At 47.2% G+C, this 14,512-nt stretch overlaps 2 protein-coding genes across 5 annotated transcripts in view; one reads left to right on the top strand and one right to left on the bottom strand.

The window, feature by feature from the left end:
• TMEM181 (transmembrane protein 181) overlaps positions 1–6,156 on the top strand; it is a 69,343-nt gene extending 63,187 nt beyond the window's left edge. For 3 of the 4 annotated variants that reach the window (XM_032651296.1, XM_032651297.1, XM_032651298.1), the window contains exons 14-17: positions 314–396; positions 1,363–1,452; positions 2,203–2,269; positions 2,694–6,156. In XM_032651296.1, the coding sequence (XP_032507187.1) occupies positions 314–396; positions 1,363–1,452; positions 2,203–2,269; positions 2,694–2,772 (319 nt within the window). In that variant the 3' untranslated portion in view covers positions 2,773–6,156. The other variant, XM_032651295.1, reaches the window with a different exon arrangement.
• Positions 6,157–6,864: 708 nt separating this feature from the next.
• On the bottom strand, positions 6,865–14,505 carry DYNLT1 (dynein light chain Tctex-type 1). The gene is made up of 5 exons (XM_032651299.1): positions 14,436–14,505; positions 11,669–11,710; positions 8,060–8,183; positions 7,606–7,683; positions 6,865–7,314 (listed from the first exon to the last, which is right to left on the bottom strand). The coding sequence occupies exons 1-5, from the start codon at positions 14,460–14,462 to the stop codon at positions 7,244–7,246; spliced, it is 342 nt and encodes a 113-aa protein (XP_032507190.1). The 5' UTR covers positions 14,463–14,505; the 3' UTR covers positions 6,865–7,243.
• Between the last annotated feature and the right edge of the window lie 7 nt (positions 14,506–14,512).

The raw sequence follows: 14,512 nt of genomic DNA, 5'->3' as shown, positions 1-14,512 counted from the left end.
AAGACGGGCAGACTGTTCCCCGGGGGCTGGTGGTCTGTTGGAGGAGATGGTCCAGACGGCACAAACTGAGTAAGAGCAGAGGGGGAGCACATGCCAGGGGACCTGGACTCGAGGCTGCAACGAGGGCTGTGTCGGCCTCTGCTGACCTCGTCCCTGGATCTGAGACCAGGAGCCCAGTGGAGGGGCCGTGTGCACGTGTACGAGTCTCCATGCAGATAAAATCATGACTAGACAGTGAATGTGGCAAGTTATATGCAGCCAGTGCTGTTTCTTGGTATGTTTTTATGTACTGTCCACCCCCCTTCTCTTTCAGCATCGTCATCCTTTATTTAAGGTTCGGAGCACAAGTATTACAAGACAACTTTGTAGCTGAACTGTCAACTCACTACCAGAATTATATCCTTTCGTGGGAAGACGTCGGGCATCAGGCACACACCCCGGTGGGGTGGGTAGCGTTGCAGGCCTGTGAAAGTCAGGAAGAGGCATGCCCTGGGGGCCTCACCCCCGTCCGTGTGAATGAGAGGCCCAGGGGCCCCAGCGCCTGCCCCCACCCTCCACGCCCCCCTCTCCTCTCTGTGGGGCAGGGACTGCAGCGGGTCCACTCACCATCCAAGCCTCGGGTCAGGCCAGGGCTGCCCACCTCTCCCTGCAGGGCACTGGGGAGAGGCCGAGGCCTGATTCGAGGGTCCTCTCTCCCCAGATGGCATCCCTTACCAAGTCCCAGATGTGTCCAGCTGCACTTGACACCTGTGTCTCCGGGGAGGGCTTGTGAGCAGTGGGACCTCCTTCGAGTCCCTGAGGCCCCGCTGCCTTGGCAGTAGGCTCCTCGTTTGGAGGCATAATCGGGTCAAGTGTGTGCCTCCCACTCCCGCTTTCAGTGATGGCATCCATCAGGGGAACCTTGGGGTTCATCCCTCTTCTCTTACTTACATCCTTAGAATCGATGCATGATTTGTCACGATTTTGTGACTGAATTTCACACAATGCTTTTATCGGATTCTCAGAGGGGTGTGTAATCCAGAAAAGATTAAAAAGGACTAGTTTGAGAGTCTGGATCCAGTTCTTCCTTTTATTCTTGACTCACCTTCCTGCCCTTTGCCTGCGACTTGCTCTCATCAGGTCCTGCCACCTCCAGAGGCTTCCATGGAGAGGAGAGGGCGCGGCTCACCTGTGGTTACCGGGTGCCCCTGAAAAGGCATTGTGCCTTCCGGCCGTGGGCCTGCCCTGTGGTGCCCGATGTCTGGGTGTGGCCCCCGGGGTCCTGGCTGATGCTTAGCAGTCACTCACGGTTGGGGGAGGGGCCGGCTGACGTGTCCAGATAGACGGTGTCCCAGCTCTGCTGCTTCCCTTGACCAGTGTCACCAGCTGAGTTCTTATCTTTCTACGGCCTGCTGAACTTTTACCTCTACACTTTGGCCTTTGTGTATTCGCCCTCGAAGAACGCCCTGTACGGTAAGCCGCCGGCCAGGGTCGCTGACCAGGGAGCTTGGGCAGCAGCTCCGGCCCCACCTCCCCGGCTCCCTCTTTAGCGGAGAGACCAGGCGGGCTCGGATGGTGAGCCCTGAGCCGCAGGGGGAGCCCAGCAGGTGCTGTGTCCTTACAGCCCAAGATGCAGGAACGGAGTGTGTCCATGGGTCCTGACACGAGCGTGTCCGTCAGCCCTGCGAAATAAAGTCTGTTGGAAATGAGTGCCGTGACCTTCAAAAGAAAGCCAGACGCACACCCCGCCCCACCTCCCAAAAGAACCAAACCAAAACAGCCCTCTTGCCCTGGGGTGAGGAGAGTGAGAACTCCCTGGGGCCGGGGCGGCAGGGCCACCTGGCTGCCCATGGAGGGGCTCTCAGCACGTGCACAGAGGGTCCAGGCGGAGGTGACGGCTGACGGGCTGTGGACCGGCAGCTGTGCGCAGGCCCGGCAGGCAGACCAGGTCTCCCGGCCCTGCTCCCAGTGAGGACCTGCGGGACCCTGGGGTGCGGGGAGCCCGCCCGCTGGCTGCTCCGGGCGGCCCTTCCCCCCGGGCTCCCGCTCAGTCTTCCCGCGGCGCCCCCCGGGGAACAGAAGGACCTGTCCGGCTCACGCAGGTGCAGGCGGCGAACGGGGAAGCGGGGACTGGAATCCAGCCCTTTCTGACTCCCACCCTTCTTCTAGAACAGCATCCTGCCTCTCTGGGCTAGTGACGTTAGAATGCTTGTTGGTTTTCAGAGTCCCAGCTGAAGGACAATCCCGCCTTCTCCATGCTCAACGACTCGGACGACGATGTGATATACGGGTAAGTCCCCACCTCGGCCGAAGCCTGCCCCGGGGCGAGCGCTCAGCCTGCTTTCGCGTGTTTACCGGAGAGGCTGGTGACCATTCTCAGACGATTTCAGAGGTATCATCGGTCTCTTTCACCTGGGAGAGTCATGGGATCCCCTGGTTTTCTGCTGTCACGTTACTCAGGCTGAGGTGGGTAGTGGCCCTTCCTGCTGGGCACCTGAGTGAGTGGTGACCACAGGAAGAGCAGTTCTTTCTGGAAGAACAGACACCCTGGTGATGGGTGGGGCCGGAGGGGTGGGAGGAATCAGCTGGTGACAGAAGTGGAGAGAGTGAGGCTAGGAAACGGGCTCCTGTTAGGACGGCGGGTCAGTGTGAAGAGGAGAATAAACCCAGTGCTGTCGAAAGCCGAATGGTATCAGAGGCCTCTCTTGTAACAGGAGCGACTATGAAGAGATGCCCCTGCAGAACGGCCAGGCCATCCGGGCCCAGTACAAGGAGGGGTCTGAGAGTGACTGAGCCCCCGTGCCTGCTTCCTGGCCTGCCCTGTACCTGCCTGAACGCAGACCTCTCTTACAAGCAGAGATTTCCTGATCCTCATTTGTTTACATATTTTTGAAAGGGAAACCAAAACTGAGGACAAATTTAAACATTGGGCCAAATTTACTGTTAGACTGACTGCATTGATTTGGGAAGACAGCTCTGACGAAAAGTTTCAGCCGCCAGATCATGTTTCAAAGATTTCATATGAGGGGTGGCTGTTTCCAGTGAGAAAGAAGTCACTGCTGTTTTTAGTAGAGAGAATTATGTACTTAAAAAGAAAATTTACTCAAGTTCCTGGAAAGCCCTTAGGAATAAGGTCCACAGCATGGGGGTGTTCCTCTGCTCCCTTCCTTTCTTCCCTGCCCCGTGGTACCAACTTTTGACCCTTTAAACCCAAAGGGAAGCCTATTTCTGTGGCTGCCCCACGAGGGCAGTCCTTCCCCACCGAGTGGCCTGTGCTCTGGAAGATCACACATCTCAAGCGATGGGTAACTTGTGTCAGTTGCTGTGTGAAATGTGTACATGTGTAATGGCTCTTTGGGGAAAGGGAGGAGGGTGGGCAGGTCCTAGCCCTTCACTGCCACCAAAGCAGAGCTGGTGTCTTGGAGTTCTGAGGAGCGTTTGATAAGGCTCGTAAGGAAAGGGTAAGATGATTGACAGGTTGTCAGCTCCCATGGGAAGGGTCTTGTTGCCAGACTTTTCTAAGGGCCTGTGTGCACACGTGAGTAATGCGTGTGAGCGTTACATCGTGAATATGCATGATGTCCCTGTGCATAGAGACATCATGCATATTCGTGGGGAGGAGGGGATCCATTACAATTCCAGTAAGCAGGAGTTTCTGCAACTCTGTCAAAGATGATGCCTTGTAGAGCTCTATTTGTTTTGTTTTTTTAATAAAAGTTAAACAAGTGATTGGTATACTCTACTACAGATTCGTTATTGCCAAAAAGTTCTTCAGCTTCACATCTGGAAACTAGACGAAAGAAGGTAAAACATTTTAGGTGGCTTACGGAGGAACATCTCTGGGGAGAAGGTAACTTTTTGGGAATCATTCCGGCCCTGTGTGTCTCGCATGGTCGTCAGGTAAACAGATGAATTGCTCTGTGTAAGAGCCGTCTGGAGCTGCTCTATCTGTGGCATCGTAGAAGGCCCTGGAGATTTCCAGTTCCTTTTTGTCAAAGACTAATTATAGGAGGTAGAGATATCTCCTCTGCTTTTCATTTGGCATGCATAGTAATCTCTCTCTTGAATGGTTTACCTGTGATCATTGCAGACATCCTGATTGATGCCATCTTGGCCGACACAGAGGTATGGGACGTGATTGTTCTGTTCTGCAAACAGCCCCCGCACTTTCTTCATGTATACATTAACTCTCCAATTACCATTCAGAGCTAAAAGTTATATTCCACTTTAGGTAGTGCTGGGACCTTAGAGAGGTTCATGAGACACTACTCATTATGACTTCATATCTTTCTTTTTAATGTAAACTTTAATGATAATGCACCTTTAATATGGATTCCATTTATATTTGTTTTTAAAACCTTGTAAATAAGAAAGTCTGAATTAAAACAATTGCATTATTGCAAGGGTAATTCAACTTCACATGGTTTTTACATTTGCTGCAAGGATGTGATTAATTTTTTTTGATTCTGTGTATTCAGAGGTATTGAAGAAATTTTCTGTTACCAAATTTTACAACTTCTATTAAGACTAAGTAATTTTATGTAAATTGATGAAAACTTACTTGTGCTGATTAATGTATCCTAGTATGATATAGTTTACAAGTTTTAATCATTATAAAATAATTGTCCATAATTTGGAATGCTGTTATTTATCAGTAAATGTATAGCATTTGAGGCATTTAGCTGGACACATTAGGTACATCTGAATACTTATCCTCATCCTATAGTGTAATTGTTAACTGATGACTGGTATCTTCATCCTTTGATTCTTATTGGCATCAAATCAGTGAAATGAAAAATATGGGAGTATTTATTTACTTTTTGTAACTAAGTTGGAAACGAGGAAAAGTTACAAAAGAAAGTACTTAAGTGGGAAAGGTTCTTTATTAAGTCATGCATTTTCAGTTTCTCTTCTCTGGTATCATATGTCAACATATTACATCTTACATGTAAAAATTTGCTTAAAATATATAGCATTTAGTGTGTATTATATGTGCCATAGGTATTAGGTTAAAACACTAAAGTCTGCCAGAAACTTTAGACAGTAGCAAGAAAATTACTATGATTATTTTTTGGTCTTGGAGGGTATCAGAGTTTTGCAAACTTAAATTATAAAGGGCTGACTTTAGTTCTTCCATGGTAACGGCTTGAATAACATCATCTTTGGGATAATTTTTATACTGGTCCAGTCTAGGGAACCTGGAAGATGACCGTAGGCATTTCACAGTTTCCCTAGGGAGAGTTTCATTATCCATGTGGATAAAGGTCTGCTTGATTTATTATTAAATCATTAAAGCAGTGCAGTGATGCAGTTTTCTCTCTCTTAAGCCCCATTTGAAAGGCTAAAGAAGAGGATATATAAAATATATTCAAGGTTTGTAAGATTGTTCCTGTAAATAATTACAGATTGCAATAAAAGTTTAGATACATTATGTAAACCCAACCCATTAAATGGTCAGGTTACAATACAGACATCACCAGCCTCAAGAATTCCATGAGCTATTTACTGAAGGTACAGTTACGTTCAGTAGATTATAATGTGGTCAGTAACTTATTTCCTGGAATCCTTTTCACAGGGAAAAACACAGAGGCTCATAGAAGGGATGATTAAAAGGGACATCTAGTGAAGACTAGACTTAGAACACTTAAGTACATTTATGTATTTTGAGGGTTTTAAAAACCAGTTGCCTTAGAGGTTAGACTTTTGAAAAACAAAGGTACAGATCTTTTCCGCAGGCCAAAGGGAAGTTGCTTTAGTCTGTGACATCTTGTTACCCTGTTCATCTTGATTTGACATGTTTTAGGTATACTGGGAACTGTAATACCAGACCGTGAAACACAGGATTTTCTGCTACTGAAAACTGCCTTTTTACAAAGAGACTGTAAATAACAGTCTCTAAAAAACAACTCTAAACCTTAAGCTCAAGAGGAAAGATAAAGCTATGTATTAGACCTTGGAACTGTCAGTGAGTACAGTAGTACGTGATCACAGAATGATTTTAGTCAATCAAAGTGAAATAAATGTTTATTTATGGCAAATTTACACTTCGGGAATGGCTTCATTAAGAGACTACCTTTCTATACTCTGGTTTCTCTTCAGATCGTATAAATCCTTCACCTTTTACTAAGAGACTACCTTTCTGGTAGATGTTAATAAACTTTTAATATTTGATCCTTATTTATGTACATTGATTTGTTTGCTCTTTGCATGTGGAGTTAACTGATCATTCAGGCATTGGTGCTTTAGGGACGAGAGCAGGGTTTTTTCATTTCAGCAGGTGGACGCGGAGGTGTGTCTGTCTTTATTGCCATGTTAACGTGGCCCAGGCACGAGCCCCGAAGGTGAGCTTCACCGGTTTTGGGGCCCACCTCCCCACTTACTTGGATATGACTTGAAATCAGTCAGAAAACCTCCAGACACCTTTTCTGATTCATAAATAACGGTCTAACTGTTGTGGACACAAAATGAATAATTGTGAAAGCATTGTGTAAGCCGTAAGGTACTAAAACAAACATTTCTGTTGTGATTGCTACTGAGAAAGAAAACACAGGAGTAGAGGCTGTAGTGTTGCAGATTTGGGCCGACAGTGTGAGTCAGAGCTCTCCAGCTATCAGAAAAGACCAGCTTGCCCACTTGCCACCCCTTAAGCTCCAGGAGAGAAGCCCTTGAGGGAAGGATTTGATGCCCAAGGGTAGAATTCCAACCAGAACACAGCAAAGCGGTCAGGATCTTGGTCCCACGAGTGGCTCAGCAAATCGCTGTACTGGCGAGGACCAGAGCTGAACTGCAACTTCTTCTGTTTTTTACAGTTTTATAGATTCTAAAGCCACTAACTAAATATGGAGAATTCATTTGTGATACTATTTAGACTATGACGAAAACACACACTTTAAACTGGAATAATTTATTATTCTAACAAAAGTACAAAGTATGGAAAATTAGTGTATTTGAATCATTTCAGAGAGTAGAGAAAGTTTCACACTAGCAGATTTCGGCTTTTAGCACCTTTGAAAAGAAACATTCAAAGTTAAGACAAGTGGCAGGACAGGCTCCTGACTACCTTCGGTGATGACTCCTCTGACTTAGGGTGTGCAGGTCACAGAACGGTGTGGTTATTTGGTTTTTTTCTCTACATTTTGAGAGCGCCACAAAAACACACTTAAAGAGAGTGAGACAGGTGATCACTGACTAGATGGCTGGTGGTTAGAAGATGGAAGAGAAATGTTGGGACAAAAGGAGAAAGATCACAGGCTGGACAGGGCGGTCAAATGGACAGTCCAAAGGCGCTGACAATGCAGTACATGGTCTTGTTCTCCCATCGCACTGTGCAGCTCCCTGCGGGAGGAAGGAGGCGGGTTAGGACAGAAAACTGGGAAGAAAGGGGGCCTTCCGATCGTGTACTTAACTCTTTGTGGCCAAAAAAGAAGGCTGGCCAGTCTCTCGTCTATCAAATGTTTTAAAAGGTGACTCTAATAGACATGCATTCAAAGACAGGAAACATCCAAGTACATATTTCATAAAACAACGCTTTGGATAATCTAGATCTCAGCAGGGTCCAGGCACTGCAGAGCCTTCAGGGAAATGCCCGTGACAAGCCTTCAGGAACGGAATGAAAACCGTACGTACCATCAGTAGAGCTGTCCCAGAAGCAGGAACTTGCCGTGTGCAGTCCCGCTCCGTTCTTCTGCATGATTACACAGGTCACTTCGATAAAAACAGACTTTTATTAGAGAAATATACTTGGCAACACAAATTCCCTTTTGTCCGCTTTCATTATATATATACAGATCACGTGGCTGATGTTCATGATAAAAATTCTAGGGGTAGAGTGCCAGGTCCTAGGACATCAACAGATCACCACAGGCTTGTTCTAAAAGCATCAGATCTGAAATGCTGGTACGTCCCTGCGTTCCCGCAGCCCCACAGGCCAGGTAGGTGGTTACGTGCACAAGCCGAGTGACCTGCTCCTACCAGGAACCTCCTCTGAGCTCAGGCCACGCTGCTCTCCTGACACAGACTCGCCTCTGATCAGTATTTAAAGAACCACCACCAATATAAACAAGAGGCAAAAATTCATTACCAATGTATTTAAACGGTTTCCCCAGCTTGGTGAGTTGGCTTAAGGTTTGCTCCACTACGTTTGTGGTCCACTGATTCACTTTGCTGTGCTGATAGGCGTTGCCACCGATGGCACTTTCTATGGCCTGGAAGACAGAGCACAGCTGGTCACTGTTAGCAGAACACGCCAAACACCTTCCAGCCACTCCTGAGGTTAGCGCAGTTAGTACTGCACCCTAAGAACTGCTGAAATACAATTTGCATAAAGTGTAAATAAGCGTATTTGTAAACACGAGGACTCCTTTGCAAATGTACCTTCAGTTCTAACAGTGTTGTATTTCATTTGAATGCTTTATATTCAGTTTTAAAAATATGTAATTATATGGGACTTCCCTGGTGGTCCAGTGGCTAACACTGTGCGTTTCCAATGCAGGGAGCCTGGGTTCGATCCCTGCTCGGGGAACTAGATCCCGCATGCCACCAACTAAACAGTCCGCATGCCACAACGAAGATCCTGCATGCTGGAACTAAGACCCAGTGCACAGCTTCCCTGGTGGCGCAGTGGTTGAGAGTCCGCCTGCCGTTGCAGGGGACGCGGCTTCGTGCCCCGGTCTGGGAAGATCCCACATGCCGCGGAGCGGCTGGGCCCGTGAGCCATGGCCGCTGGGCCTGCACGTCTGGAGCCTGTGCCCCGCAAAGGGAGAGGCCACAACAGTGAGAGGCCTGCATACCGCAAAAAAAAAAAAAAAAAAAAAAAAAGACCCAGTGCAGCCAAACAAACAAACAAACAAAAAAGTAATTATATAGCATCTGATCTGTCAAGTTTTTTAAACATTTTGACTGAATTTAATGTTTGCTGTTGTGGTTACTGTCTGGAGATAAGGAACACGTTTTCTCCCTACTGAGGCTAGAAAATATCTTCCTTTACCTATTTCTTTCTTAAAAGTACACCAGAGATAGAGGAATCTTTTGTTGGTTGTACAACTGACAATGTACAAACCTATCCAAATAATCATGTATTGATATTTACAAATACTTCCTTTACCCAGCATCTTCTGGGAATGTTACCACAAAAGTACATTTTTCAGAAAACTAAAGAACTCCTCTATCTATTCCAAAACTTAGTTTGTGATGAATTTTTTCTTTATTATGAAATTCCTTGTCTCCTTTTCTGTGCTGTATTCTGGGTGGGTTCACCCTGTGTGCTTCAGAGGGTATTCAGGAATACACACGGTCCCTGGCCCCAACTCTTGGTCCAGCTGGTAATAAGGATAGTCCCATTTTACGGTTCTCTGGGCCTTTTATGCTGGTGCCTGTGTGCCTGCTTCTAAGCAGCTTTCTTTTCTACTCCTTTTCTAACTTGTGCTGGAAACCAGAAAACTGAGTTTTTATGACACTTATGACCTAAAATAATAACATTCAGTGAGGGCTAAGTTCTGTCCTCAGACGTGGAGAGAAAAAGTCCCTGAGTTGTATACAATGGTGACAGACTGGGGTCTACGGCCTGGGGCCTAGCCCAGAGACCTTGGTTTTGAGGAACAAAAGCGACCTACAGTCACGCCACATTCACCACATTCTAGCGCTGGAAATTCCTAGTCATCCTGGGACCTGAGCGGGCTGCTGCCCCCACAAACTGGCACAGCTCTTCCGCACCCTCTGCCGTGTCCTGCTCCCTCCCCAGCTCAGAGCTGAACCTGGGACCAGGGTGGTGATAGCTCTGGGTGTCCCCAAAGAAGTAGGGGCTGCACTCGAGCTAAACCTCTCACTCTGGCAAGTCTCTCCACACATGCTTCGGAATTCACTGTTTTTCAGGGAGGGAGGAAAACCCTCCGCTAATTTTGTACCCATCCAAATTTACTACTACCCAATCCTTAAAATAGCTGAGTACAGAATTAACCTTTTGCCTAGAGGCAAAAAAAAGCTGAAAGTAACACCACACTGTAACTTTATGCTTCCAGTCCTTTATGCTTCCAGGGAGACTGGGAAGGTCTACTTGCAATGGTACTTGCTGCCTGGGAACCAAGTCAAAGACAGTGAAGAAAACAAGCAAGGCCCAAGGAGGCTTCACGATGAGCCAGCTCCATGTCTGAGTTCTAGTGAAATTCATCCATCTTCCTGCTCCCTACCATGCTCCTAATAAACACTTTTTTTTTTCCCCAAAAAACTACAAGGACTTCCCTGGTGGCACAGTGGTTAAGAATTTGCCTGCCAATGCAGGGGACACGGGTTCGAGCCCCAGTCTGGGAAGATCCCACATGCCGTGGAGCAACAAAGCCCGTGCGCCACAACTACTGAGCCTGCGGCTCTAGAGCTGGCGAGCCACAACTACTGAAGCCTGCACGCCTAGAACCTGTGCTCCGCAACAAGAGAAGCCACCACAATGAGAAGCCCGTGCACTGCAACAAAGATAGCCCCCGCTCGCCGCAACTAGAGAAAGCCCGCACGCAGTAATGAAGACCCAACGCAGCCAAACATAAAAAAATTTTTTAAATGAGTAAATTTTTTAAAAAGAAAGAAAAACAATGACAAGCAAACTGTTATAGATCTTGAAAGCAAGTAGAAAATCATGCCTGATGTGGAATAATACATACAGCAGAACAAAATCATTTTGCTTTTTAATGGTGTTCACAAAAATAGGGTGTGGTTCTTTATCACTCTGCCATTAGTCAATAACTTGCATTAATAATAATTTGCATTGGAGTCAATTCCAAATCACATATATAACCTCAAATGGTATTGGCAAACTTAGATCATCTAATAACTGTCTTTTAGCCACTGGCTTCATTATGTGCTCAGTGTACCCAGGGAGGGAAACTGACTAGGAAAACGTTTCTGGCCTCCTTCCTGCCCCAGGCTGCCCCATGCTCAGCACTAGTCCAGCCACACCCACCTCCCTCCAATCCCTCAAACACCACGCACACTCCTTACCACAGGGCCTTTGCACTTGTCCACTGCCTGGAGTATCTGTCCCCCTCTTTTCACTGAGTTAACACTCCTCCCATTTTCTCAGATTCCAGCTCTGAACTCACTAGGTGGGTTAATCCCTCAAAGCACCACATACCATGGCAGTTACCACACAGGGAATGCACATTTACATTTTCCAATGTGATTATTACCATGAGTCTTTGATGCTAAAAGGTTATAGAATCAAGCCTTAGTAACATTCAGTAATAATGCTAGTATATAAAATGTCCTGTCTCATTTAAAATATATAATTTACATAATATGGGAGAATTCCTTTTTGTTTCGTTTGGTTTTGGTTTTGTTTTTTGCGGTACGCGAGCTTCTCACTGTTGCGGCCTCTCCCGTTGCGTAGCACAGGCTCCGGACGCGCAGGCTCAGCGGCCATGGCTCACGGGCCCAGCCGCTCCGCGGCATGTGGGATCTTCCCAGACCGGGGCACGAACCCGTGTCCCCTGCATCGGCAGGCAGACTCTCAACCACTGCGCCACCAGGGAAGCCCCAAGGGAGAGTTCTTATCCAGATATTCATTGAAGTAAAAACTGTTATTTGAAATGCCAAAACACACAGGCTCAGTTGAAACAATTCCAAGACAGTATTTAAAACACATTATTTTCACTCATGTAAGCCATTAATCAAACATTGAAAAAGGGAGCATTTCTCCTCTTACCTCTTTTACAATGTTGCTCACTTCATCAACAACAAAAGCAGTCTGTAAGGAAGAAAATTAGTTAAGTTTGATTGATTTAAACGATCCTTTTCCACTGCACTGATTAATGCAAATTTAGGTAATGAACATGATTTAGAAATGAAGACCTTAGAAATAATCTAACCAGGCTGTTCATTTTACTGAGGAAAACATTAAGTAGCTCTCTGAGGATCACAGAGCTAATGAGAGGCAGTCAGGAGACGTAGGATACATGTATACAATTTAAAGGTTTTTTGGTTTGTTTCTGTTTTAGTCATGCCATGACCCAAAAGACTGACTTCACCTTAAACTAAAATTCAATCTCTCCATCCATTTCAGCTGGCCGCTAGGATGATTACTATAGAAGTTTAATGAGTTACTTGACTTTTACATAAATTAACTGACTCTTTCCCTGATGTAAACTTGTTAGGAGGCTTGAAACTTAAGACGTTTTGGTTTTGGGGGTTTGTTTTTAGCCACTATTTGTGGTAAGATACACCATGATTTTACTATTTTCTGTTGGTATTTTCTTTCTCAGTGCTGTCCTACTTCAGGACTGTACAGCTAGCTGCTGGCACAGCCATTCCCCGCCAGTGTGTCGAGGTGAGCTGGGAGGTGGGCTCTCAGCAGGAATCTGGTGCCAGGAGTTTATATAAATGGCTTTCTTTTTTCTTTCTTTTTACATATGGTACATCTGAATGGGTACAAGGTTCCCTCTGAATCCTGGGAACCTTATTTCCGGAGCTTTGCAGATGCTTTCCAGAGGGCAGCCCCAGGCCCTCAGTCCATGTGCATCCCGGTGGAATAAAGGCAGAGAGTTCAGCAGGGCGTTTTCCTCCCTGCCAGGCTGCTGACCACTGTGGCCCTGTGCTAGCAATGCCCCTTTCTTCCCAGGAGGATCAAGAGCTGACTGCCTGAAGCCCACCCGCTGTACTCAGAAGTCATACTGGGAGACAAAGCCAACTCACCCAGTTAATGAAAATCTGCAGTATCCTAGAGTAAATTATTTCTCGAAGTTTAAAGGATCTTTCCAAGAGACTTCAGTGATCCTAAACCATACAGGAAAGTCCCTGTATAACTTTCCATGTGGTTAAAATATGAAAAAGGGTGAGGGGCATTTCAATGGACTTTTCGTGGAAAGTACAGCAGTTGTACAGAATCCACTGGGCAGTTTCAGTTTCTACAGGAAAGTCGAACAATGAACAGAGAGTAGAGTTATTAATACAAAGATCCAGGTATCTACATGAAGTTAGAGGATATGCAGAGGCTGTAAGGAGGAGTGGGGTGGATTAGTAAACGCCCAAAGCGGGCCTACTAGAAAGAAGAGAGTCATGGTCTCAGCCTCCCAGGGCTTTATCTTGTGTAAAACACAGATCACTCTGTTGGGCCCTTTCATTTCTCAGATATGCAGTTGAGATCTGAAATAATGAAGTCACTTAGCCACCTCATTGGTGAGCGCCAGAATTAGAGTGCAGAGTATTAAAATGCCAGTATTAAGGACTTCCTCTATATTGCCATTTCCTTTCTTAAAAGTTACTCAATATTCCTATAATACAAGCCATTTTGCAACAGTAGATCAGTGCACAGTTTACAGGGGTCTTTCCTTGACTCCCTGCTCCTGAACTATGACTTCTCCTAATTATTCACTTGATCGCTGCCAGCATTCAGACACTGATAATGACACTACCATAGACAGTTTGTGCTAGTTCGGAAATTAGATAAAAACTGAAACTCTTAAAGTCAGTCCTTAAGCCATATATATGTATTCCCCTCAAAACATTCCTGCTTAGGCTAAATTTCAAAAATGGTAAAAGAACCTGTTATTTTTGACAGGCTGCGTAATAAATGGGACTCCATTTATTTGTATTTCAACAAGAATTATTTAGTGAGAAGAAAAATGGGCAGCTATTCTATAAGAGGAGCACCCATCAGCTTTATTCCCTGAATGCTCGTAAGCTTGAAGGAAGAAGGAAAGCCATGAAACGGCGCACGTCATTACAGCGAATGTCGTCTGCTTGGTAAATAACTGTATGCGCTCCCCTGCTTCTTCGTTGGGGCAGTAAGAGATGACTCTTCTCCCCCCACAGATAGGAGCTATCTTACTGTCGTCTCAAACTCAAATGAAATGGGAGTGACGGTGGCCTCGGTGGGCGCTGCGCACAGCACCGAAGAACAGGTGTGGAAACGAAGACAGGCAGCTTCTCCTACTGGGCACGTCTGCTTTTTGCCCACAGCCAGAGGATCCAATCCTTGACTTAAGGGACTTGAGAGATGTGACTGTACATGCGGGTCACTCTGGAGTCTCGCGTGCATCAGCGACACACAAGGGGCGGCCTTCAGTCTTCCCCACCCGCGGGCGGGGGTCTGAATCACGGAATAAACAGAGCGAGTGGCGGCGCTCTCTCGGGGTCGGGGGCGTGGCGGGCCGGGGGCGCCGGGGAGGCGAGCGGCGCGGCGGGGGGTCTCCCGGGAGTGCAGCCGGCAGAAGGCGTCCCAGGGCTGCGGAGCCTCCTCCACGCCCCGCCCCCCGAGCCCCGCCCCGGGCAGGGCGACGACGCCCTGAGCCGGCCCGGCGGCGGGTCACCGCGAAGCGCTCGGCAGGGCGTCGGTGCCGTCAGCCTGCACTGGGGACGGGCGCTGCCCACGTCTAGACGCGGCCCAGGTGCCCGCACAAGCCCCTGGCTGCCGCCGCCCACCCGCACCCGGAACTCCCGGCCTCCACCCGTCCAGTCGCCAACCCAGCGGTTACCTCCTCGGCAGCCTGGTAGTCTTCCATCTTCCCTTCGGCGCCTCGCCTCCGCCTCCCTGAGTAGAGCGCACTGCGCA

The sequence above is a fragment of the Phocoena sinus genome, chromosome 12 (genome assembly GCF_008692025.1).
Source record: "Phocoena sinus isolate mPhoSin1 chromosome 12, mPhoSin1.pri, whole genome shotgun sequence".
In the NCBI taxonomy this organism is placed as follows: Eukaryota; Metazoa; Chordata; class Mammalia; order Artiodactyla; family Phocoenidae; genus Phocoena; species Phocoena sinus.
This window is presented reverse-complemented; position numbering and strand designations above follow the sequence as displayed.